The sequence below is a fragment of the Lipotes vexillifer genome, unplaced genomic scaffold (genome assembly GCF_000442215.2).
Source record: "Lipotes vexillifer unplaced genomic scaffold, Lipotes_vexillifer_v1.1 scaffold564, whole genome shotgun sequence".
Taxonomy (NCBI): Eukaryota; Metazoa; Chordata; class Mammalia; order Artiodactyla; family Lipotidae; genus Lipotes; species Lipotes vexillifer.
In genome coordinates this window covers 2,456,401-2,482,363 of record NW_006787829.1, presented here as the reverse complement: position 1 = coordinate 2,482,363, position 25,963 = coordinate 2,456,401, and the positions used below count along the sequence as shown (strand labels likewise).

General features: G+C 36.0%; 1 protein-coding gene across 1 annotated transcript in view; it reads left to right on the top strand.

Moving 5' to 3' along the window:
- Positions 1-25,963, top strand: part of DOK6 (docking protein 6) — a 416,940-nt gene that overhangs the window by 126,789 nt on the left and 264,188 nt on the right. Inside the window, exon 2 of the mRNA XM_007460866.1 lies at positions 9,811-9,918. Within this exon, the coding sequence (XP_007460928.1) occupies positions 9,811-9,918 (108 nt within the window). The remainder of the gene's footprint in view (positions 1-9,810; positions 9,919-25,963) is intronic.

Sequence of the window (25,963 nt, the reverse complement as noted above, 5' to 3'; positions counted from 1 at the left end):
CTTTCCCCAGATGTCTGTACCACTCATTCTCTCACTTCGTCTAATACTGAAATGTAGGCTCCTGGGTGAGCCTTCCCTCACCATCCCTCCATAGCACGTAACACCATTGAAAAAAATACTATTTACAAATACACTTATTTATTTGCCATCATCTGTCTACCCAATTGAAATAGATGTTCCAAGAGGCAGGAACTTTTTTTCCACAAGGACAGAAAGTTTGTGTGCTTTTTGTTGTTGTTATTATTATTATTATTATCTGCATTTTTTTACTACTGTATCCACAGAACAAAGAGCTCTCAAATATTTTTTGAACAAATGGAATAGATAAGAGTGATTCTGGTATCAGTATATATTTGACAGCAATTAAATATAAGCCAGTGTTGAAAGTTCATATCTATATTGAAAAAGATAGCTAAAGCTAAATTCATCAGTGCATTAAGCTTAATCCTGTGTATTAAGCACTTTTTACAGAAACACAGAGTGTCTTTCAATAGCACCATATATACAATGTGTGAGAGGAGAAGGCCTCAGGACTAAGTAATTGAATTTACTCATAGCATAAGCCTGCAATAACCATTCCTGAATGGTCTTTGCTTATGTGTTTATTTATTTGTTGTCTTGATATGTTCATCTTATATACAGTTATCACTTATACAGTATCTTGCTTCCAGAAGGGAACACAGGGACTTCCCTGGTGGTCCAGTGGTTAAGACTTCACCTTCCAATGCAGGGGGTGTGGGTTTGATCCTTGGTCGGGGAGCTAAGATCCCACATGCCTCACGGCCAAAAACCCAAAACATAAAACAGAAGCAACATTGTAACAAATTCAATAAAGACTTTTAAAATGGTCCACATAAAAAAAAAATCTTTAAAAAAAAAAAAGGGGGAACGCAAACATAAGATGCTTCAGATATGCCACTGTCATCTATATTCTTTAAAGTCTCTAGAAATGAAGTTTCTGTGACTCCTTTTAGTGCAGTGGATCATCAGGTTTGACAACTCCTATAATTAAAAGTTCTCCCAAGTTTTTAACCAAAATCCTACATGAACAAAGTTCATTAGGTCAACATCTTATGATGGAGCAGGCCCATTAAATCTGACTTTTGGTTAAGTTAAATCTTGGGAATGGATGCTGGATAAATAACATCATTATGGCTATGAACTAAAGCAAAGCAATCAAACCATCTACATCACAGTGAGTCTTAAATGGAAAAAGGATGCCCTTTGTGTAAAATCTCCTTGAAAAGGAGAAAACACTGAAGAAAAGGGACTGCTATGAGGTAAAAGGTTTTCATCAGATGGAAGGGAATCAAGAGGGTATTTAACTATGGCGATCGGTCTGGCTGGCTACACCTCAGTGTAAAACTGAGGTGTGGAGCAGCTGTGCATCCTGGGGATTTCTGTAGTCCTGGCAACAACGTGGAATTTTCTCGAAGGAAACTCTGAAGGGTACCCAGGAGCCTGTTTGGTGAGACAACTGGCATGTTTAGGAGATAACTTTGAATGAGAAGGTGAAATCAGTTACTTCCTCAGGAGAGAGTGAAGCAGCATCTTGAACAGTGATGGGACAGGCAGGCGTGTCATCCGAGAAGGGACAGGACTCGGGAGAAGGTGAATCTTCCTGCAACCTATAAGTTCCGTTGCTAACTAGCCAAATGGTCCCTGCATCTTCAGGTGCCCTTGAAGAGCCAAGCAGTGTCTGAAGAGACTGCACCCTCTCCTCCCACACACTGCTAAAGAAGGGCACTGATGTATGTCCTGTCTCTTGGAACAAAAGTAAAAATACCTAATTTAAATTAAATTAGTAAAAATACCTAATTTAAAATATCTAATTTAATTGCTGTGGTTCTCTTTCAGGCACTCGAAAAATTTGTATCTTTCATTTATAAGCAAAATAAAACCTATTCCTTTATTTTTTCTTCTCAGAGGAGTGATTTCCTGGTCTCAAGCAGTCATTTTTGCTGCTCATCTCCAGAATTCTCCAACATACTCATATAAGGCATCAGTTCCAGGGCCTAAAGCAGACTAACACTATTAAAATCCCACTTGATAAAGAGTAACAGGGAGATGATTTCCTCGTGCTCCTATTAACTATATGCTTCTGGTACGAAGGTTGCTTTCAGACTGCTGACTCATGCTGAATTTGACTTCACATTGACAGAGAAAGACACTTCCAAATTCTCTGCACCAGGTCCCTTTTTACTACTAACACAAAGCAAACTATTTTGAAAAAAAAAAAGTAAGGCGGAAAACAAAACTCTCTGCATTTATTAGCATTTATTAAATAGTTAAATTAAAAAAATTCAACTAGACATCAAAATATAACTAGTCCACAGTCATGATAATTCATACTATTTTTCCCAATAATTTTGTTTTAATAACTGTATTATGAGATTTCATTAGGCTTTTGAAATATCAAAAATAATTTAATTGAAACAGAAATTGAGGAACTTTGTGCAAAATACCTGGCCCGTAGTCTTCAAAACTGTCAAGGTCATGGAAAGCAAAAAAGTCTGAGAAACTGTCAAAGATCAGAGGAGATAAGGAGACAGGACCACTGAATGCAGCGTGGTGACCTGGATTGGATCCCAAAACAGAAGAGGACATTGGTGGGAAAAACTGGTGATTTCTGAATAGAATCTGTAGTTTAGATAATAGTATTTTACTAATGTTAAGTCTTAGTTTTGAAAAATGTATCATGGTTATCTAGGATGTTAATATTAGGAGAAGCTGGGTAAAATCTTTTTTGGGAAATCTCTGCACCATTTTTGCCAGTGTTTTATAAATCTAAAATTATCCCAGAACAAGAAAATAATAACTTAAGGGCCTTGGCTTGGTAATCAGTCTGTTACATCAGGTCTTTAACAATCAGTTTTATCTATATGTGGTGGCCTTTGTTCAGTTTTATCTATATGTGGTGGCCTTTGTTAATGTAATAGCAAAGAGATAAGATGTTATCGTAAATACCAAGTCTATTTTTCCTTATTATCCGTTATCAGGTTTATTCTATAGCAATATCAAGTGCCTAAATGGAAACACTTTTGCTTTCTGACTCATGTTTATCTCACTATTTAGTAAAAAATAATGTCACACAAGCTGAGACATTGCAGTCAGGTAGTATGTTTGTGTATTTCCATGAATATTACAAGGCTTCATTGAATATCACCATGGTTCCTGAGCAATAAAGTGCACAGGGTACAGGGAAAATTATTCTTCTGTAGGAAAGAACAGAAACTATATTACCAGGATTTTGGGTCTCAAATGCATTCAAAGAGGGTCTTCCTACCTCAACTAGAATTCCAAATCCACTAATAAATAATCAGGAGATAAATATTAATATCTATATACTTTGCAAATGATATGTTTATTTATCTGCCTTGGATCTGTCACATTTCTACTCAGATTCATGTAACTATTTTTCACTTCCACAATATTACTGTTAATACTACTGCTCTGCTATAAAAAAGTATCTTTCTTAGTCAGCGTGGGCTGCCATAATGCAATGCCATAGGCTGAGTGGCTTGAAAAACAGACATTTATTTTCTCACAGTTCTGGGGGTTAGAAGTCCAAGATCAAGGTCCAGCATGGTCAGGTTCTGGTGAGAGCCCTCTTCCCAGCTTGCAAGATGACCAGCATCTCACTGTATGTCCACATGACCTCTTTTTCTTTGAGATCATGGAGAGAAGGCAGGCTCTCTGGTGTCTTTTCTTATAAGGACACTAATTCCATCCTGAGGGCCCCACCCTCATGACTTCATCTAACCCTAATTACCTCCCAAAGCCCCATCTCCAAATACCATCACATTGGGGGTGAGGAATCCAACAAACCATATGCTGATATCATATTATTATCAATATTTATACTTCCTTTTTTAGGTTGTTTTACCTTGAGTGTAGAGATCAGTAAGGGGTCAAAAAATAAATAAATAACTAGAACACAGTGTGTGGAACACAAGTGTGTGGAGAGAACACCAGGAGATCTGAAGGAGTAGTCATAACTCCTTATGTCCAGGGCTGTGGTTAGAAATCTTGTGACAGAGGAGATGGGTCTCTACCTGGGTAGAGAAAGAGAGGTATATCCACGTGTGCTGAAAGCTCAGGGCTGTCCTTCATGTGCTTTTCGAAGCTACCAGTATGGAGCTAGGAAAGGTAGCAAGAGTAATATGAAATTGTGTGCTTGTAGTGTTATTCTGTTTATTCTGCTTTTATGATGAGAGGTCTTCCTGTGATTGTTCTGAGTGCCTTTGAACAGGAGAAATGCTGTCTTCTAGTGAATAATAGTGCACACTCCAGAGGAATTATAGTATCTGGCCTATATTAGTTAAAAAAACAGTATAAATAAACTTTACATATAATTAAAGAAATAGAACAGAAGAGAGACCTTCAAGATAGCGGAGGAGTAAGACGTGGAGATCACCTTCCTCCCCACAAATACATCAGAAATACATCTACACGTGGAACAACGCCTACAGAACACATACTGAATGCTGTCACACAACCTCAGACTTCCCAAAAGAGTGAAAAACAGATGCCCTCAGCGACCTACATGCAGAGGCGGGGCTAAATCCAAAGCTGAACCCCAGGAGCTGTGCGAACAAAGAAGAGGAAGGGAAATCTCTCCCAGCAGCCTCAGGAGCAGCGGATTAAATCTCCACAATCAACTTGATTTACCTGCATCTGTGGAACACCTGAATAGACAATGAATCATCCCAAAATTGAGGCAGTGGACTTTGTGTGATTTTGTCTGTATAGCTTTGCTTTTACCATTTCTCCTGGGGTTCTTTCTTGTCCTTTATTATTATTATTTTTTAGGGTCATTTTCAGTGCTTGTTATTGTTGGTGAATTTGTTTTTTGGTTTGGTTGCTCTCTTCTTTCTTTCTCCTTTACTTCTAATTTTTTTTTAAATTTTCAATATTTTTTTACTTTTTATTTTAATAACTTTATTTTATTTTACTTTTTTCTTTCTTTCTTTTTTTTCTCCCTTTTCTTCTGAGCCGTGTGGCTGACAGGGCCTTGGTGCTCTAGCCGAGCGTCAGGCTGGTGCCTCTGAGGTGGGAGAGCGGAGTTCAGGACATTGGTCCACCAGAGACCTCCCGGCTCCATGTAATATCAAATGGTGAAAGCTCTCCCAGAGATCTCCATCTCAACTCTAAGAGCCACCTCCACTCAATGACCAGCAAGCTTCAGTGCTGGACACCCCCTGCCAAACAACTAGCAAGACAGGAATATAACCCCACCCATTAGCAGAGAGGCTGCCTAAAATCATAATAAGGTCACAGACACCCCAAAACACACCACCGGATGCAGTCCTGCCCACCAGAAAGACAAGATCCAGGCTCATCCACCAGAACACAGGCACCAGTCCCCTCCACCGGGAAGCTTACACAACCCAGTGAACCAACCTTAGCCACTGGGGGCAGACACCAAAAACAATGGGAACTACAAACCTGCAGGCTGTGAAAAGGAGACCCCAAACACAGTAAGTTAAGCAAAATGAGAAGACAGAGAAACACACAGCAGATGAAGGAGCAAGGTAAAAACCCACCAGACCTAACAAATGAAGAGGAAATAGGCAGTCTACCTGAAAAAGAATTCAGAGTAATGATGTTAAAGATGATCCAAAATCGTGGAAATAGAATGGAGAAAATACAAGAACGTTTAACGAGGACCTAAAAGAACTAAAGAGCAAACAAACAATGATGAACAACACAATACATGAAATTTAAAATTCTCTAGAAGGAATCAATACCAGAATAACTGAGGCAGAAGAATGGATAAGTGACCTAGAAGATAAAATAGTGGAAATAACTACTGCAGAGCAGAATATAGAAAAAAGAATGAAAAGAATTGAGGACAGTCTCAGAGACCTCTGGGACAACATTAAATGCACCAACATTCGAAATATAGGGGTCCCAGAAGAGGAAAAGAAAAAGAAAGGGACTGAGAAAATATTTGAAGAGATTATAGTTGATAACTTCCCTAATATGGGAAAGGAAATAGTCAATCAAGTCCAGGAAGCACAGAGAGTCTCATACAAGATAAATCCAAGGAGAAATACGCCAAGACACGTATTAATCAAACTATCAAAAATTAAATACAAAGAAAAAATATTAAAAGCAGCAAGGGAAAAACAACAAATAACACACAAGGGAATCCCCACAAGGTTAACAGCTGATCTTTCAGCAGAAACTCTGAAAGCCAGAAGGGAGTGGCAGGACATATTTAAAGGGATGAAAGGGAAAAACCTACAACCAAGATTACTCTACCCAGCAAGGATCTCATTCAGATTCTGTGGAGAAATTAAAATCTTTACAGACAAGCAAAAGCTAAGAGAATTCAGCACCACCAAACCAGCTTTACAACAAATGCTAAAGGAACTTCTCTAGGCAAGAAACACAAGAGACGGAAAAGACCTGCAAAAACAAACCCAAAACAATTAAGAAAATGGGAATAGGAACATACATATCGATAATTACCTTAAACGTAAATGGATTAAATGCTCCCACCAAAAAACATAAACTGGCTGAATGGATACTAAAACAAGACCCATATATTTGCTGTCTACAAGAGACCCACTTCAGACATAGGGACACATACAGGCCGAAAGTGAGAGGGTGGAAAATGATATTCCATGCAAATGGAAATCAAAAGAAAGCTGGAGTAGCAATTCACATATCAGACAAAATAGACTTTAAAATAAAGATTATTACAAGAGACAAAGAAGGACACTACCTAATGATCAAGGGATCAATCCAAGAAGAAGATAGACAATTGTAAATATTTATGAACCCAACATAGGAGCACCTCAATACATAAGCCAAATGCTAACAACCATAAAGGGGGAAATTGACAGTAACACAATCATAGTAGGGGACTTTGTCACCCCACTTTCACAATGGACAGATCATCCAAAATGAAAATAAATAAAGAAACACAAGCTTTAAATGATACATTAAACAAGGTGGACTTAATTGATATTTATAGGACATTCCATCCAAAAACAACAGAATACACTTTCTTCTCTAGTGCTCATGGAACATTCTCCAGGATAGATCATATCTTGGATCACAAATCAAACCTTGTTAAATTTAAGAAAACTGAAATCATATCAAGTATCTTTTTCAACCACAATGCTATGAGACTAGATATCAATTACAGGAACAAATCTGTAAAAATTACAAACACATGGAGGCTAAACAATACAGTACTAAATAACCAAGAGATCACTGAAGAAATCAAAGAGGAAATCAAAAAATACCTAGAAACAAATGACAATGTAAACATGACCACCCAAAACCCAGAGATAAACCCATGCACCTATGGTCAACTAATCTGTGACAAAGGAGGCAAGAATATACAATGGAGAAAAGACAGCCTCTTCAATAAGTGGTGCTGGGAAAACTGGACAGCTACATGTTAAAGAATGAAATTAGAACACTCCATAACACCATATACAAAAATAAACTCAAAATGGATTAAAGACCTAAGTGTAAGACTGGACACTATAAAACTCTTAGAGGAAAACATAGGCAGAACACTCTATGACATAAATCACAGCAAGATCTTTTTTGATCCACCTCCTAGAGAAATGGAAATTAAAACAAAAATAAACAAATGGAACCTAATGAAACTTAAAACCTTTTGCACAGCACAGGAAACCATAAACAAGACGAAAAGACAACCCTCAGACTGGGAGAACATATTTGCAAATGAAGAAACTGACAAAGGATTAATCTCCAAAATTTACAAGCAGCTCATGCAGCTCAGTATCAAAAAAACAAACAACCCAATCCAAAAATGGGCAGAAGACCTAAATAGACATTTCTCCAAAGAAGATATACAGATTGCCAATAAATACATGAAAGGATGCTCAACATCATTAATCATTAGAGAAATGTAAGTGAAAACCACAATGAGGTATCACCTCACACCGGTCAGAAAGGGCATCATGAAAAAATCTACAAACAAGAAATGCTGGAGAGGGTGTGGAGAAAAGGGAACCCTCTTGCACTTGGTGGGAATGTAAATTGATACACCAACTATGGAGAACAGTATGGAGGATCCTTAAAAACTAAAAATAGAACTACCATACAACCCAGCAATCCCACTACTGGGCATATAGCCTGAGAAAACCATAATTCAAAAAGAGTCATGTACTGCAGTGTTCATTGCAGCTGTATTTACAGTAGGTAGTTCATGGAAGCAACCTAAGTGTCCATCAACAGATGAATGGATAAAGAAGATGTGCCACATATATACAATGGAATATTACTCAGCCATATAAAGAAATGAAATTGAGCTATTTGTAGTGAGGTGGATGGACCTAGAGTCTATCATACAAAGTGAAGTAAGTCAGAAAGAGAAAAATAAATACCGTATGCTAACACATATATATGGAATCTAAACAAAAAAAATGGTCTAAAGGACCTAGGAGCAGGACAGGAATAAAGACGTAGACCTACTAGAGAATGGACTTGAGGACACGGGGAAGGGGAAGTGTAAGCTGGGACAAAGTGAGAGGGTGGCATGGACACATATACACTACCAAATGTAAAATAGATAGCTAGTGGGAAGCAGCCGCATAGCACAGGGAGATCAGCTCGGTGCTTTGTGATCCCCTAGAGGGGTGGGATAGCGAGGGTGGGAGGGAGACCCATGAGGGAGGAGATATGGGGATATATATATATGTATAGCTGATTCACTTTTTTATAAAGCAGAAACTAACACACATTGTAAAGCAATTATACTTCAATAAAGATATTTAAAAATAAATAAATACATTAAAAAGAAAGAAAAGAAATAGAACAGAAATACAGTGATCTTAGTTTCTGGCTATAGAGAATGTAAACTCCAGCAAAAATATGCATTTCTATAAAAGTTTGAAATATTAAATTTGCATTTCTAGACCTCTTTAGTTATTGAAAAAAAGTCTCATTTTATTGATTTGACTTAAACAAACCTGTGGATGGAGGGTGATAAGGTGGGCATCAGGTGACAGTGTAAGAGCCAACATGAATTAGTCCTGTAAAATCAGGCAGAGTACAGAAAGAAGGACTTGTGTTTGTGTAATATATAGCCCTGCTTTTTTTTTAAACAAAGCTGAAGAGATGTGTGTTCAGACAGATGTGTGTTCAAATCCTGACACTCTTACTGTCTTACTATCTTTGTCCTAAAATGAAGACAACCTACCTCATATAGTAGGTATGAGGATTAAATGTGTCTATAAATTTTAAAATGTATTGCACATAATAAGTGTTTAGTAAATAGTAGTTGCTATAAAAGCATACAAGGGCGTGACAGATGTGTCCATTATAAAAACATATCTGTTTCATTTTCTAAAGTAGTATATGAGCATTTTTTATAATGAACACTGTAAGTTAATTTTTAAGTGCGATGTTTTTCCAAAGATAGAATATTGAACATTATGAAAGTGCTTAATCTTAGTAAATTGTTACTTCATTATCATGGAAAACAGAATTGTTTGTTACCAGGATGGTGAGAATAAGTACTTTATAGGGTGTTGATACCCAGATGACTTAATTAGATTAAAGAGGGTTGAAGCCAGTGCACTGAAAATGTCATAGCATAAAATCTTTTCATATAAAATTTATGTTTATATTTAATATTGTTTTTAAAATTTGCTATAATTTTAAAGAATAACATGCCTCTGACTTCCCAAATTTTTTTTCTCTGTAAGATAAGTGCATGTAAAACAATTTATTCCCCCTGGATTAGTTGAATAGATAAATCCCTGATGCTACTAAACTCACGTACAAAAGACATAATGGGATTACTTTATTTACTTTCAGATTTTCAGACGTTGCTGGTTGGTTTTTAAGAAGGCGTCTAGTAAAGGACCCAGAAGGCTAGAAAAATTTCCAGATGAAAAGGCAGCATATTTCAGAAACTTTCATAAGGTAAGTCATGGTCTTTGGAATCTCTGGGGAATAACTGTACCCTTGGCAACAACTGTGGAGGCATTCCTTTTGATAGATGAAATCTGCAGAGGCAAAAATGCATGGCCAGGATAAAATGTCCCTGCACTGATAAAATGCAAAAGTTGTTTTTCTCCTTTATTTTAATCATCTGCTATAAATGCCAGTGGTACCTCTGCAAAATGAAAGACTCATTTTTATTGCTACTTTGCAAAATGAGATGACTCATAACTCAACCAGATCACTTCCCAAGGTGCTGAGTAGGCATCTTCCCTCTTTTCAGGTTAATTGTTCATTTTTTACTTTGATTTAAAGCATGGGCAATGTTTTGGAGATAAAACTTTTGAGGCTGGTGTTAGCAGTGTTAATGACACTGTTAACTTACAAAGCATTTGCTCTTTACAGCTTAAGAAGAACAATCATCATGTATGCTGATGTGTAGAGATGTGACATAAATCCTATGAATGAAATATCAATTTCCTAAGAATTAAAAGTATGTAAGAAATTGCCCTAGAATGATGCTAAATATGCTGCTGAAAGTTATCTCTGGTGATAATGTCAAAAAAGAGTTAAGTATTTGATAGCAATGTGGAGGATTCATGATCAGAATGCAGAATTGTGGAACAGCATTGCTTTTTTTTTTTTTTTTTTTGGGCTGCGCTACACAGCTTACAGGATCTTAGTTCACTGACCAGGGATTGAACCCAGGCCCCAGCAGTGAAAGCACCTTGTCCTAACCACTGGACTGCCAGGGAAGTCCTAAAATTTTCTCACTGTTGTGGCCTCTCCCGTTGCGGAGCACAGGCTCCGGACGCGCAGGCTCAGCGGCCATGGCTCACGGGCCCAGCCGCTCCGCGGCATGTAGGATCTTCCCGGACCGGGGCACGAACCCATGTCCCCTGCATCGGCAGGCGGACTCTCAACCACTGCGCCACCAGGGAAGCCCAGCATTGCTTTTTTGATAGAATGCCCACATAAGCTCAGGAAAGACTCTAATTCCTCACTGTTGGTAACATAGAGTAAGTTACCCTGATTAATGTAATGAGTCTGTGGAATTTATTTTATGTGATGTATAGTGCTAATTTCTTCTTTTATTAAAAATAGAGTGCTTGCCAGGGATGAGGTGGGTGGGAGGGATAAATAGGCATAGGACCAAGGATTTTTAGGACAGTGAAACTACCCTTTATGATACTGTAATGGTGGATGTATGTCATTGTAAATCTGTCCAAAGCCATAGAATGTACAACACCAAGAGTGAACCTTACTGTAAAATATGGACTTTGGGTGATTATGTTGTATCAAAGTAGATTCATGAGTTATAACAAATGTACCATCTGGTGGGGATGTTGATAATGGGGGAGGCTATGTATTTGTGAGGGCAGGTTGCGTAAGGGAAAGCTGTGTGCTTTCTGCTCAATATTGCTGTGAACGTAAAACTGCTCTAAAAAGTTAAGTCTATTAAAAATAGATTATTCAGCAGTAATGTGCTAACCAATCCTATTACACAAATAACTAGCAGTCTTCTGTATTAGATTTGAACCTATATCATAAGGCTTAAAATGTGAATTTATTTAACTCTCTATGAGGTATTCTATGTTTTAATATAGATTTACTAATAGAGAATCCAAGTTCAAGTTCCTGCCCAGCCACTTACAAGCTCATAGGAGTTTGATTTTCTCATGAGGACGTGGATTTTAAAATTGTAATATTACATGTCTCTTTTGAAGACTATTTAAGATAGAGTATCAAATAACAACAAACACAGTGATGCAGGTTCTAACTATATGAAAAATTATTTGCAGCCTGAAGTCATATTGATATTTTGTATGACGATGATGACCATGGCAATAATTTTAAGCCTGACTTAATGACAAACTGCCAGGTCGTGAAATGTAAGTCTGTAACGTTTAGTTTTTGAGTAAAATTTTGGAAGACTGAGCATAGTATATATATTCTGTGGATTCCTGGTCAGAACGCCTGCCTGCTGGTCAGTGCTGTACCCTGGCCGGACACTCTCTAGACAGCGCACCTAGAGTCCATGTACCTATGATTCAGCCATCTTTTACTTGCAAAATGGCAACATTATAAGCAGTATTTTAACCACCTATAAGGGTTAATAATTTAGACAAAGATGAGTGTAAGCTGTCTCCTTTACACGATGCACTGGGGGGCACGAGGAGATGCACGAGGCACAGTCCTTGCCCTGAAAGAGCTTGTATTCCAGAGGAAAAGACAGACATATGCAGATAATTTTGATTCAATATGAACAAGTCTTAATAAATTGAAAAGGGTTGAGGTCATAGAGTGTGTTCTCTGACCATAAATTATTTAAATTAGAAATCAATGTTATATAGTAAATGCTAAGTATTTGGTAATTAACATATTCTAAGGGGTAATAATTCCAAGGCAATGTAGTAGTCACAGAGGCTATTAGCAGATATTCTAAACTCAAAGATAATAAAAACACAAATATCAGCATGCGTGGAATATAGCTATACCAGTGAGTATAGGGAAATGTATAGCTATGAGTTCTTACATTAGAAAGAAACAATAAATGTAGGAGAAAATATCAATGAAACAGAAACCAAAATAGCAATCAGGAAATTTTGTAAAGTCAGTAGCTGTTTCTTTTACAAAAAAAATCACTCACTTGATTAACTCTTAACCAAATTTATCAGGAAAAAAAATAATAAGAAAAATCAAAGGCTGGGAAGAGTAGAGGGGTTATCACTACAAATTCTACTTGACAGCTTAAAGGAAATAGACAAACTCCTTGAAAGATACAAACTACCCAGTCTTATTCAATAGCTGAAGACCTAATAAAAACTTTGAACTTATAGTTCAAAACTTTCCCACCAAGAAAACTTCAGGTCCATATCATTTCACTTGTTAATACTACAACATATTTAAAGGGAAAAAATTAATCCACATAAATACTTAAGGAAAATATAAAAAGGAGGAAACCCTTTCCAACTCACTTTATCAGACTGATATTATCTGAAAACCAAAACTAGACAAAGACACTAGGTGAAAGTGACTGATTAATATCCCTACAAATCAGAACATTTAAACAAAATATTAGCAAATCTAATTCAACAGTATGTTAAAATGATAACATATGATCAAGCAAGATTTACAATAGAAATGCAAGGTTGTTTTAACATTTGAAAATCGACCAATGTAATAATGTAGAATTAAAGAGAAAATATATCATGGGATACTTTAAATGTATACAGAAAGACATTTCTGTATGCATATAAAGACAAAATTCAACATCCATTTATGATTTAAAACTCTCAGAACATCAAGGACAGAATGAACTTCCTTAATCAGAAAAACAGCATCTAACAAATACCTACAGAAAAGAAAAAGAAAACTGTTTCTATGCTCAATGACATAATCGCTTGTTGAAAATGCATGATCATCTTCAAAACAAATACCAGAACTAACGAATGAATTTAGTGAATGACATTTTATGAACACTTGAATTTTTAAATAGTAGCAGTTAACATTTGATAAATTAATTTTTTAAAAAAGAACTCAATTTACAGTAGTGCCAACAAATAATTATAAAGCACATGTGCGGTCTCTACACTGAAAACTATGGAACATAGCTGAGAGAATGAAAGAGGACCCAAATAAATGGCAAGAAATAAAATATTCTTAGATTGATACCAATTCAATATTGTTAGGTTGTCAATTCTTCCTAAATCGATATGTAACATAATTCTTATCAAAATTCCAGGAATATTTTCTTGTAGGTATTGACAAGCTAATTCTATATGGATATTTGCATAACCTATATTAGCCAATGCAATTTTAATAAAGAAGAACAAAACTGGAAATTTATAAGATTTCAAGACTTACTATAAAGTGACAGAAATCATGATATTATGATTTTAGCAAAAGGATATTTATATAGATCAATGGAAGGGAATAGAGAGGTCAGAAATGAACTCATACATATATGGTCAGTTGCATTTTGACAAAGGTATGAAGACAAGTCAATAGGAAAAGAAACTTTCTCCAACTAATGGTGCTAGAACAACTAGATGTCTCTATGTAAATAAATGAACATTGATCTTACGTCACATTATACACATAATAAACTCAGAGCAGATCATTGGTCTAAATTTAAACACCAAAACTATAAAACTCCCCGTAGTAAGTATAGAAGAAAACCTTTTCCACTTTGTAATAAGCAAATATTTCTCAGCACACAAAAAGTATAAACCATAAGAAAAAATTGGTAAATTGAGCTGTATTGAAATTTAAAACTTTTTCTCTTCAAGTGATCTAGCTAACAAAATAAAAAGACAGGTAAGTCTGGGAAAATACATGCAAACATTTTTCTGACCAGAAACACATATCCAGAATACTTAAAGAATTCTTAGAACTCAATAATAGGATAAAAACCCAGTATTTTAGGTTTAACAAAAGATGTGAACAGATATTTTCCAAAATAAGATATATGAACAGCAAACGAGAACATGAAAAGATGCTCAACATCATCAGTGATCTGCAAGATTTAAATTCAAAGTAACACTCTCCATCCATTAGAATGGCTAAAATTATAAAGATTGAAATTAACCAGAATTGTAGAACTCATACATTACTGATGGACACGTAAAATTTTATAAGCACTTTGTAAAACAGTTGGCAGTTTCTTTAAAAGAGTAAACATACATCTGTCCAGCCATTCCACTTCTAGAAATCTACTCCCCTTCCCCGCAAATGAATAGCCATGTCCAAATAAATATATGTACGAAAATGTTCATAGTAACTTTATTCAGAATAGCCTAAAAGTGGAAACAACCCAAGCAGAAGAATGAATAAACTAATTGTGGTACATCCGTCAATGGAAAACCAATGATGGAAAGGAAAGACCTACTGATACACATAACACATAATAACAGATGAATCTCAGAATCATAATGCTGACTGAAAGAAGACCCAAAATAATACATATTGTATAATTTCACCCTTGTATTTGTAGTAACAAAATTCTTAATTTATAGAAAAAAAAATCATTTCCTTGGTTGCCTTTTTTTTTTTTTTTTTTTTTTACAAAAGCAGAGTTGGGTAGTAGTGACAGAGATCATACAGCTCACAAAGCCTAAAATATTTGCTATCTGGACTTTTGTAGAAAATGTTAGCCAACCTTTGATATAGAATGATGCCTGGCACGTAGTAAGTGCTCATTACCGGGGCACGAACCCGTGTCCCCTTCATCGGCAGGCGGACTCTCAACCACTGTGCCACCAGGGAAGCCCTAGGTAAGATATTAAGACATTCTCTAGCTGATATATCACCTATTACAGCCTTTGTATTGCAATTCAGTTGATAATGCTAAAGCTAATTATGAAGAGGTAAATTACAAAGTGCCTCCAAGACAGCAGTGCCAATACTCCTCTATGTGTCAATCAAAACCCTGATAGTGCAGTTCTGAATATAAACTTATTTAACAATTCAGCAAAGATTTATTGACTGCCCGCTTCTGTGCCAGGCTACGCTAGTCTGACGTTGGTTCTTACCCATTGCTGTACCCCCTGCGCATAGTACATACTAGACTTGCAGGTATTGACGCTAATTTTCCTTTTCCTTCCTTTTACTGCTTCATCTTGATATATTTCATATTAGTCTTGATATTTTTAATTGAAAAACGTACCAAATATGTTACAGATTCTAATTGTGTAGCAAAATGATTATTTCCTTCACCACTGATTCTGAATCCTAAATGAGTCAGATACCCAAATGCCTCAGGTGTTAAGCTATTTTTAAAAGCAATTTTTCGGTTCCCCCTTCACTTTCTATCCAGGTACTGAAATTAACCTGTCATCAGAGAGCATAATAACTGAAACCTCTTCCTAGAGGCTGTATTTGGGACTTCATTTATTTTGTATTCTGGGCAGTTTTATTATCATTTAAAAAGGAGCTGTAACTAGGTATATCACCTTGAGAATCAAAACAGATAATGGCACTTTTTGGATGGGAATGTAGCCAAGTGTTCTCTTACTGGAGATACAAAATGAAATTTCATTGAATTGTTGCTGAACTTTATCTTCTCAGTAATGATTTTCTAAAATTTGGACAAGGTGGCTCACTTTGAGCTCAAAAGCAAAGGTAGAGAAGTTTGCACTTGCTGTTTGTTTCCAGAGTCAATGGAGTGTTCAAGCTGCTTGGCTCCTAGTAATTAAGGTGTCCTGTGGGCAAATATAGCTGATATAAAATAAACCTCATTTCACAGAGAACACTAATGTGCAACTGCAAAATAATCAACATTTATATTTTCAAACTAAAAAAACTTCTGCACAGCAAAAGAAACCATCCACAAAATAAAAAGGCAACCTATGAAATGGGAGAAAATATTTGCCAATCTTGTATCCGATAAGGAGTCAATAACCAAAATATTTAAACAATTTATACACCTCAACAGCAAAAAAGCCAACAACACTCTTAGAAATGGGCAGAGGACTTAAATAGATATTTTCCAAAGAAGACATACAGATGGCCAACAGGTACAGGAAAAGGTGCTCAACATCACTAATCATCAGGGAAGTGCAAATCAAAGCCCCAGTGAGACATCACCTCACACATGTTCGAATGGCTAACATCAGAAAGGCAAGAGATAACAAGTGTTGGCAAAGATGTGGAAAAAAGGGAACCCAGTGCACTTTGGTGGGCAGGGAAGTCAGTGCAGCCACTGTGGAAAACAGTATGGAGGTTCCTCAAGAAATTAAACACAGAGCTACATAGGATCCAGCAGTTTCACTTCTGAGTACATATTCAAAGAAATTAAAATCAGGATTCCAGTAGAGTTATCTACACTCCCATGGTCACTGAAGCATTACTCACATAAGGCTTTCTTTGCTTATGGGACCCCAATTCAAAAGGGCTGCAAAGATACATATTCCTTTTCCAAGGGATACACTTTTCAGTAGCTCTGTCAAGGACTTTGAGCATCATAGACCAAGGTCTGTTTCAGATCTTGTAAAGTACAGTTATTTAACGTTAACAAAGTACAGTGAGGTTGGAATTCTTATCCTCATTTTACAAATAAGAAAAGTGAGGCTCAGAGGTATCACATTTGTAAAATGGGGCTACATTTTGATGACCCGCTTAAATTTTTTTTTTTTGCGGTTACGCGGGCCTCGCACCACCGCAGCCTCTCCTGCCGCAGAGCATAGGCTCCGGACGCACAGGCCCAGCGGCCATGGCTCACGGGCCCAGCCGCTCCGCTGCATGTGGGATCTTCCCGCACCGGGGCACGAACCCGTGTTCTCTGCATCAGCAGGCGGACTCTCAACCACTGCGCCACCAGGGAAGCCCCTTGGATGCCTATTTTGAGGGAGGAATAGATGGAAGGTTGGCCTGCAAAAGGACCTAAGGTGTTCAGGGGGGTGATGGAAGCGCTCTTTATTCTTATTGTGGTGGTGTTTTAAAAGGTACATGCAACGGTCAAAATTCATTCAGTTGTTCACTTTAAATGGTGGTAACTTACTGTGTATAAATCATTCTTCAATAAAGTTAACAAGGAAAAAGATCATCCTGTTGAGAAAGATCAAGAATCTTAACCCCTTTTGAGTCTGTGTGGTGACAATATTTACAATCTACTCTCTTAGCAACTTTCAAGTATATAATACAGCACTGTTAACTGTAATCACCATGCTGTACATTAGCTCCTCAGAATTTATTCATCTTACCCTTTGACCAATGGTGATGGACATATTAACTAACCTTATTGCGGTAATCATTTCACAATAAATGTGTATCCAAACATTATGTTGTACACCTTAAATTTACACAATGTTATGGGTCAATGACATGGCAGTAATAAAGTTGAAATAAAAAAGAATCTTAACCGCATTACACAGTGGGTAAGAGTGTAGGCTCTGGAATCCAGCTTCCATATTTAACAGCTGTGTGAAATTGCATAAGTTATTTAACCTCTATGTACCTAATTTTTCTCCTCTGACAGATTAAGATTTTAATAGTGCCTACCACAGAGAGCTGTTGTAAGGAATGAATGGTACTGTAGACATACAATGAGATTAAATATAATTAGTTGTTATTAACAAAGGAAAATTTATAGCTAAGCATATAACTACTTACTTGGTGTATGGTTAGTTTAGAAAATGTTAGGTGTTATTCGTCTGGCCTAGATGTGGCAGTAACTCCAATGAATGTGTTAGTATTGAAGTTGGAGGTCAAAGGACACATTTTGGATATAGTTTGTGAAAATGGACAGGATGTACCTATGGATTAAATGTTGAGTGTAAGTGAAAGGTAGGACTCATGGACTTGAGCAACAGAGATAAGGATGGCGCAGTTCATGAAGATGGGAAAGACAGAAGAGCAGGCTTTGAGTAAAAGTCACAAGGTTTCACTTAGCATATGTTAAATTTGAAATGTCTATTAGGCATTCAAACTAAAATGTCAAGTAGTCAATTAGATAAACAAATGTGGGCTGGGGTGGGGGAAATGTCACTGATAAAATTATTTATCTGACTGTCATTGGCATATTGATAGCACTTTATTCTGTAGCACTGGATAAAATGTCCTTGGGAAAGAATGAAGAAAAAGGAGATAACACTCCAACACTTAGAGGATTAGCAGAGCTGGAGGAGCCAGAACAGAAATCAGAACAGCAGGCAGTAAGATGAGAAAAATAACACTAAGGGTAAACCATTGGAAACTAAGAGAAAACTGTGCTAAAAAATGTGAACAAATGGGCATCTGTGTCTAGTTTGAGAGACTGAGAAAGGTGACAGAAAAGGAACCACTGGACTAACAACATGGAGGTCCTTGGTGGCTTTGCCAAGAGCTATTTCAGTGAAACATGGGGACTTATTTCACCTGGAGTAGCTTACACGAGATTGAGGGGTAAGGAACAGATAGCAACTCAGGCAATTTTTTTCAAGACGTTTCACTGTAAAATTGAGCCAATATATATAGCAGATATGTTTTTTAAATACGACATGTATTGTAACACACCTGTATGCCAAAGGGAACAATCTAGTAGACAGAAACTGTGATGATTAAAAGGTTCTTGTGTATAATAGGGTTTTGTCTTTAACAGAACCAGAGAGCATTCATTTTAACAAAAAAAGAAGGAAAAGAATGACTGCAGATATAAGTAGGTTAAATAAAAATTAATGTTAGAAACTATGACTAACACTTTCAAAACATACACACTTTATGTGTGTAAGCTCTCTCTCCAGTCTGTGAAAATTAAGTCATGAAAGATCCTGTGCAGTGCAGTGAGAATAGGAATAGTTCATCTTTTAATAAATAACTAAACAGATATCACTGACTGTAACTTGAAACTTCCTAAAGCACTTTAATAACTAGATTCAGTGTGTGTGACAGCTAAAATTTACTTTTCTCATGGCAATGTTTTGGGGATTCAAGGTTTTTATTATTACAACTTATTATTCCCAGCAGTTGGGAGGCTAATTCTGTTTCCTAGTGATTTAAATTTCCTTTCAGGAATTTTATCTTATTTTTTTCCTCAGTGATTGTGAATTAAAACCATGAAGTTAGACCAATTCTGCTAAGGAAGAATAATTTGGTCATGATTCATCAGTAATAAGAAATCTTAATGGTTGTTTTCAAGAAAATATGTAAATGTTTTCTTCTCTTATTTTGATACTATTTTACCAAGTTTTGCCTAATGCTTCACTGGCTGTCTTATTATAGGCTCTGGGTAAAAAAAAAATCACACGCTTTTACTTTGTATATGTTAAAATTGAAATGTCTCTTCGGCATTCAGACCAAAATATCTGTGTCAACCTCACTACTTTTCTTCTTAACTAGCTCTATGACACTGATTTTTGCTTCTTTATTTTCTTAGAATGTACAGCTAGCATTATTCAAATTCTCTTTTATCATCTCTTCTATTATTCAATACTGCCACGCTTTATCACTCACACATGATAAAGTTCTACCTAGCCACCAAAATTATATTACCATTGGGCAACTCTGATGTCGCTCAAATTAAAGGAAAAACTTTCCATGTAAATATTTGCTTTCACTGGGTGCCATAAGTAACATACAGGTGCATCTTGCCACTGAGAGTAATTTCTACTATGCTACAAAGGAAAAGAGCCCTGCCCTGAATATTGGGAAATGACTGTCAAACCCAATTCAAGAGAACAGAGAAAATACTATTTTAATAATATAATTAATATAATATAATATATAGTTTTGTGAAACTGTGATATCTAGTGACTAGATAGACACTGAGGCTCAGAAGATGAAGAGATGAGATTCTCTTCTTATGTTTCCAATAGTGACAGTAATTGCCCTACTCCTCCAATAGTGTTATGAGGTATAAATAAGATACTAATGTGAACTCTTTAAAGACTGTCTAGAGCAGTCAAAAAATATTAAGAGTTATTATCATTATTGTTTTAAGATTTTACAATACAAGAAAGCTAGGTTATAAATAGCTAACTACAGTGAAATATGATGAAGTGCAGTAATAAAAGTAAAAGGGAACACTTGTCTACCTTTGGAAATCAGGACTTGCCAAAGGGCTTCTTAAGATTACTCTGTTTTGACAAAACAAAATAATGGAGAGGGGTGCATTCCATGAGGAAGAAAAAGGGTGATTACAAGTACCGAAGCTACACTGCATGGTGAGTTGAAGAAAATTTGAGGAATCTAGTGTTGGCAAACTCTGAAAGGAGGGCTGTAGTGGTGGAAAATAAGCACAAAGGAAGTGGGTGAGGCAAGTGAAGGGTCATAAATACCTTCCTCGTGAGTTTAACCTCTATCCTGTAAGCAATAGAGCAGTTGTGAAGGGTTTTAAATGGTTTTTCATATCTTCAAATATGTATTCAGAAAAAAATTATTTGCGTGACATCACATCAAATGGATGGGATAATAGACTATATACAGAAAAACAATATAATTAAATATTATAGTATCATTATTTCCACTTCCCCATAATAGACAACAGGGTCCTAAATGGAGAAGGGTGAAGTGAATGGAGAGGAGACAGATTTGGGTGATATTTTCTAGGTACAGTCAGTAGAATTAAGACTTAGTAACTGATTGGATATCGGGGAAATGGAAGAGAGAGGAATAAGACGGTATCTTTTCAGGACTGGGTGAGGGATGAATGGTCGTGCTGTTCATCGAGACTAGGTGAGAAAAAGGTGATTCTTGGCATGTTAGATTTTGAAGTATTTACGTATATGGTGTATTCACGTATATATTTCATTAAACAATTCAAAGTACAGCCAGTTTGTAGCGAAACTGCCCAGGAAATCTACTGAACAGAAGTAATGTGAAGGTGGATGTATGTCAACACTTCTCTGTCAAAGCCTGATCAGTGTAAAATGAAACCGTCTTCTATAAAAGACACTGACCTTAGTTCCAGCCTTATGGTGACATCCAAGATATTTCATAGGTATTTCAATTATAAATTTATTGAGAGTTACAAATCGAAAAGTTGATACTTGACTGAAAAAAACACCAGCTAATTCAAGGAATGATAGAAAATTATGAAAAGTCCCATTTAAATGAGGAAATGCTAGTAGAATAAACATGAAAATCCTAACCAGTAAAATTTATAGAATGTATAGTAATTATCAAGACTTTTTAAATATACTCCTAGCTGAAAAATGTAATAATTCTAAAGAGGTAATTGTTAATTTTACCATAAAGTTATTAAAAATACTGACATTTGCAAAGAGTCTGAAGAAGAGAGAAGACAGAACTTTGGAGACTGTGTGAGTCCTGCACTTCTCTGGGGCTGCCCCTCCCTATGACGGGGCGGGTGGGTGTAGCTAGTGTCCAGAAGGCCACCCCAGCGGTCAGATGGGGTTAGTCTGTCCAAGGCCTGGACAACCAGCCATCAAGGCAATAAAAACAATCACAGATGTTCGTGACATTTTTATCCTGAAATATACTTTCGCTTCTTCAAAATCAAAGACTGAACTATCACTTCCCATGGCTTTTTCCATTTATAGAATTATGAATCCTTTTTTTCAGATGTGAACATGGCAAAGCTCTAAATTTCTCATAGTTCCCTCTGATGATCAGGTCAATAAAGAAAGATCTCTTTATGAAAAAGGCTGGCATATTTAAAATCTTTGTTTTCCCTTGAACAATTAATGCTCAGTCCAAATATTGGATCTCCAGAATTGGAAAAATAATACTTCATGTTCAAGATGGCTTAAAGACGTAGACCATCATGGATTTCCCAAATTGTCCTATTTGTTGATGTTTAAACACTTTAAATTTCTGATTAGTCGGTTATTTTGATATGCCCTAAAATCTGCTGTAGTGCTCAATAGCAATAAATTAAAATAATCAATCAAATGAACAAAATGTTTCCAACCTAAGTGAGGCACTTCTGCAAAATAATCTAAGGATACAATTATTTTTTTTACCAACTTTAACTTAATGCTATACTCTAGCTGAAATGTACATATTATAAAGCTTATGAGTATTACTGATCTCATTTAGACATTTGATATGTTTACTGTGAGAGAGATCTTACTGCATAAATCAGTTTTTTATATGAAACTGCTATAAAATGGTATATACTTTTTTTTTACTTCTCAGTAGAAAGAAATTTGAAATTCAAATCACTAGTTGCTGAAGGAAGTTATTAAAAATGCATTAGGGTTGAAAATGTAGCTATATATAATTGTCATAACAGATATTCAAAACACATTTATCCTCAATGAAAACTGAACTAAAGCAATTTACATAGAATCAGCTAATAAATTTTCCTTAATTTTCTAAGCAGATGAAAAAGAAACAGTTTATAGAAATTTTAATAAAGTAAATATGAGTGCTGTCTGTAGTGAGGAAAATATAAATAAAATCCCTTAGAAAGATGAATGAAGATAGTGCTATGTGAAGTTCCCATTCTACTCGATGTCAGAAAAGCGATGCCCGTATTGAGACCAATATTATTTCTAAATTCCCTATAACCTGTTATATTCCCTATAACAATGTTAAAAACATTGTTTTATTCTGTTTTACTCCTATTTGGAGTTGTCGTATTTATCTATATGTAAAGTAAACATCTGAGAGAATTTGGGAAAAGATGAAGGCGTCCTTATGAAAAACAGCCACCTGTAAATATAGCATGTCCTTAAAGCTAGAAGCAAAAGCATCGGTAAGTGTAGAAACAGCACATGTGTACAGTGTGGTATCTTGAACATTTTCATTTTGATTCCCTGAAGAAATGGCTAAATGCTTGGATGAGCACACACTTGGTGCGATGTGAGAGTGAGCACAGGCTTGGTTTCTCCTGAAATACCCACCAGAAGTTCCCAGAGTGATAATCATTTATTTGGGTTAAGGCATCTTATCCATTTGTGTATTTATTCTTTCATTCATCTAGCTGTAATCTCTTAGTTTGAAGACGTTTCAGTTTCTTGAACAGAAGCTCCTATGGACACACGCGTTGGTTCCTGTGACAGTCACAGTTAATCCATGATCATTTGTTAATTGTCTTATAATATCTGAGCACTAGTGCTAGTCACTCAGGGAAGACTCACAGAAATGGAATACGAAAAGTTGGTTTTATGTAGGATAAGATGAAGGGGAGAAATGCCCAAGGCTGGATGCACCTTCACTGACAGAGATGGATGGGCTGTGAATGGACAGCTCTCAGAGATCAGCAGGAGAGACCATGGGTTAAGACCTTTGGATGGAGGGGATTTATGGAGCTGTGATCTCAAAATAATAGGGAACTCCCAGAGTTAGACTTGATGTTTGTAATACTTGAGTCAAGGTCAATTGAAATTTTGCAACATCTAAGATATCTCCAATAAGAATCATTCTATGTGGCTTAAGAAAGCCATGGAAAAGCAATCACTCCGCAATCAGGACTTGTTTATAACCTATTGCCCTATGACAGCTATCTGTTCACTGAGAAATATGGAATCAGACGCTTAGAAGATATCTGTATGATTAATCTGGGCTTGACTTAGAGTATGCAGCAATATGCTTTATGTTAGGAAAATTATTGTCTTTATTCACTTTTTAAAACTACTCACTTGTGTGTGTAGGAGGCAATCCTCTGCAGTGGTGCTACATCAGGAAGACGTAGTATGGTTTAAACAATGTCTTTCTCTCACTTTCCTGTCTGTAAAATGCAAATAATATCATAGCTCAGAAAGTGAGGTGACAGCTTCATGTAAGACAATGTGAAACTTAAAACAGTTATGGTTGTGCAAGTCATTTCAGCCTCAGATTTTGCATCTTTGAAACCAGAGACATAATTCATACCAACTTTAGAAAAATTTTGAGACCAATTTGCATGATAAAGTAACTTGTAATTTCAAACAAGCCATTTTCCGTGGTAAATCAGATAGTAAATTTGAGAAAGAATATTCAACAGCACAATTTTGTTATGACATTATTTCCATGATTTCTGAAGCATTTTTACATTTAGCTAATGGATTTAGATCCAGTGCCCTTAATTATTCTTTCAGAATATCATCAATGTATTTTGGATTTTTAAAAATCTCTTACCCATTAACAAAGTCTGCTTAGTTGTATAATATCTGACAGATGCAACAGGAGAAAAGCTAATTACATAATATTCACTGAGGATAAATAGTTTTTCTACCATTAATAGAAAGTTATATATTATACTTCAAGTAATGAATACATATTCATTTACAACTTAAAATTTGAAGAATATTTTAGTGAGACTTTATTCTTGAATTATTACTTTGTACCTTGCTATAAATATCTATGTAGCATCTTTTGTTTTATAAATAACGCTGTGTCATATTTGTTTCAAATTATATAATATTTTAAAAATTGTAAATCCTTTTTACATCTAATACTTCTTTTTGTATGTGTGTGTGTGTGTTTACATTGGCCCAGTGGCCATTTTATTTTATTTTAATTAATTTTTATTAGTGTATAGTTGCTTTACAATGTTGTGTTAGTTTCTGCTGTACAGCAAAGTGAATCAGTTATACATATACATATATCCACTCCTTTTTTAGATTCTATTCCCATATAGGTCATTGCAGAGTTATCTAATACTTCTAATAACAAAAGGTAAAATTTTCATTACCCATTAAACAATCTTAGGTTACAAACCAATAGTAGCCACTAAACTGATTTTGTTGATTAGAGAACAGGTTCTTAATTTAGGGAACCATAGGCTTTGAGATTCAGTGAAATAAGTGTTGAATTTGTTGTACTCAGAATTATTTTCACACATAATTTGACATCCTGAAGAAATGATTAAATTCCTGCTATACAATATTCAAGGAAGTTAGGGGTTTTCCCCCAATTTATTTGGAGAAAAAGAGAAAGAGGGATTGTAAGTTCTATGCAACTATTTCCACCCCAGTTCTCCTTTTCTATGTCTTTGAATCAAGTTAATCATATTTAGAAATCCAGGGTACTATAAAATTAAAATTTAATTGGATTTGCAGTAGTCTGTAATTCTCCACTATTCTCCTTTTTACCCTTTCATAAAAAGTTGTCTTGGTGTAGTGGAAATTGTCCTGCTAAGCTCAGGGCTACATGATATTCTCCTAGTCTTAGAGCTAGTACAGCTGACTCTCTGATGGTGGATGTAAAAGTCAACTTTCCTGTCTTTTATTCCAGTTCCATCTTGCAGACAAACTCATGTGGTCAGACTCATTATTATCCCCAAACTTGGATCTTTTATGCAGTTTAATCACAAATAATTGGAATATAGCTTTCACTTACTATTGTTGTATAACAAATTACCACCAACTCAGGGTCTCAAAAAACAGGCATTTAGGAGCTCACAGTGCTGTAGGTCGTAAGGTGCAGTATGGCTGGGTTTTCTGCTGAGGGTTCCATGAGCGTGAAGTCAAGTGGTCAGTCAGACTGAGCTCTTATCTGGTGGCTCTGGAGAAAAATCTGCTTCCAAGCTCCTTCTGGAGTTGCCTGATTCAGTTCCTCGCAGCTGTAAGACTGAGGTCCCTGTTTCCTTGCTGGCTGCCAAGAAGGTTTGCTCTCAGCAACTAGAGGCTGCCCGAAATCCTTGACTTATGTGGCTCTTTCC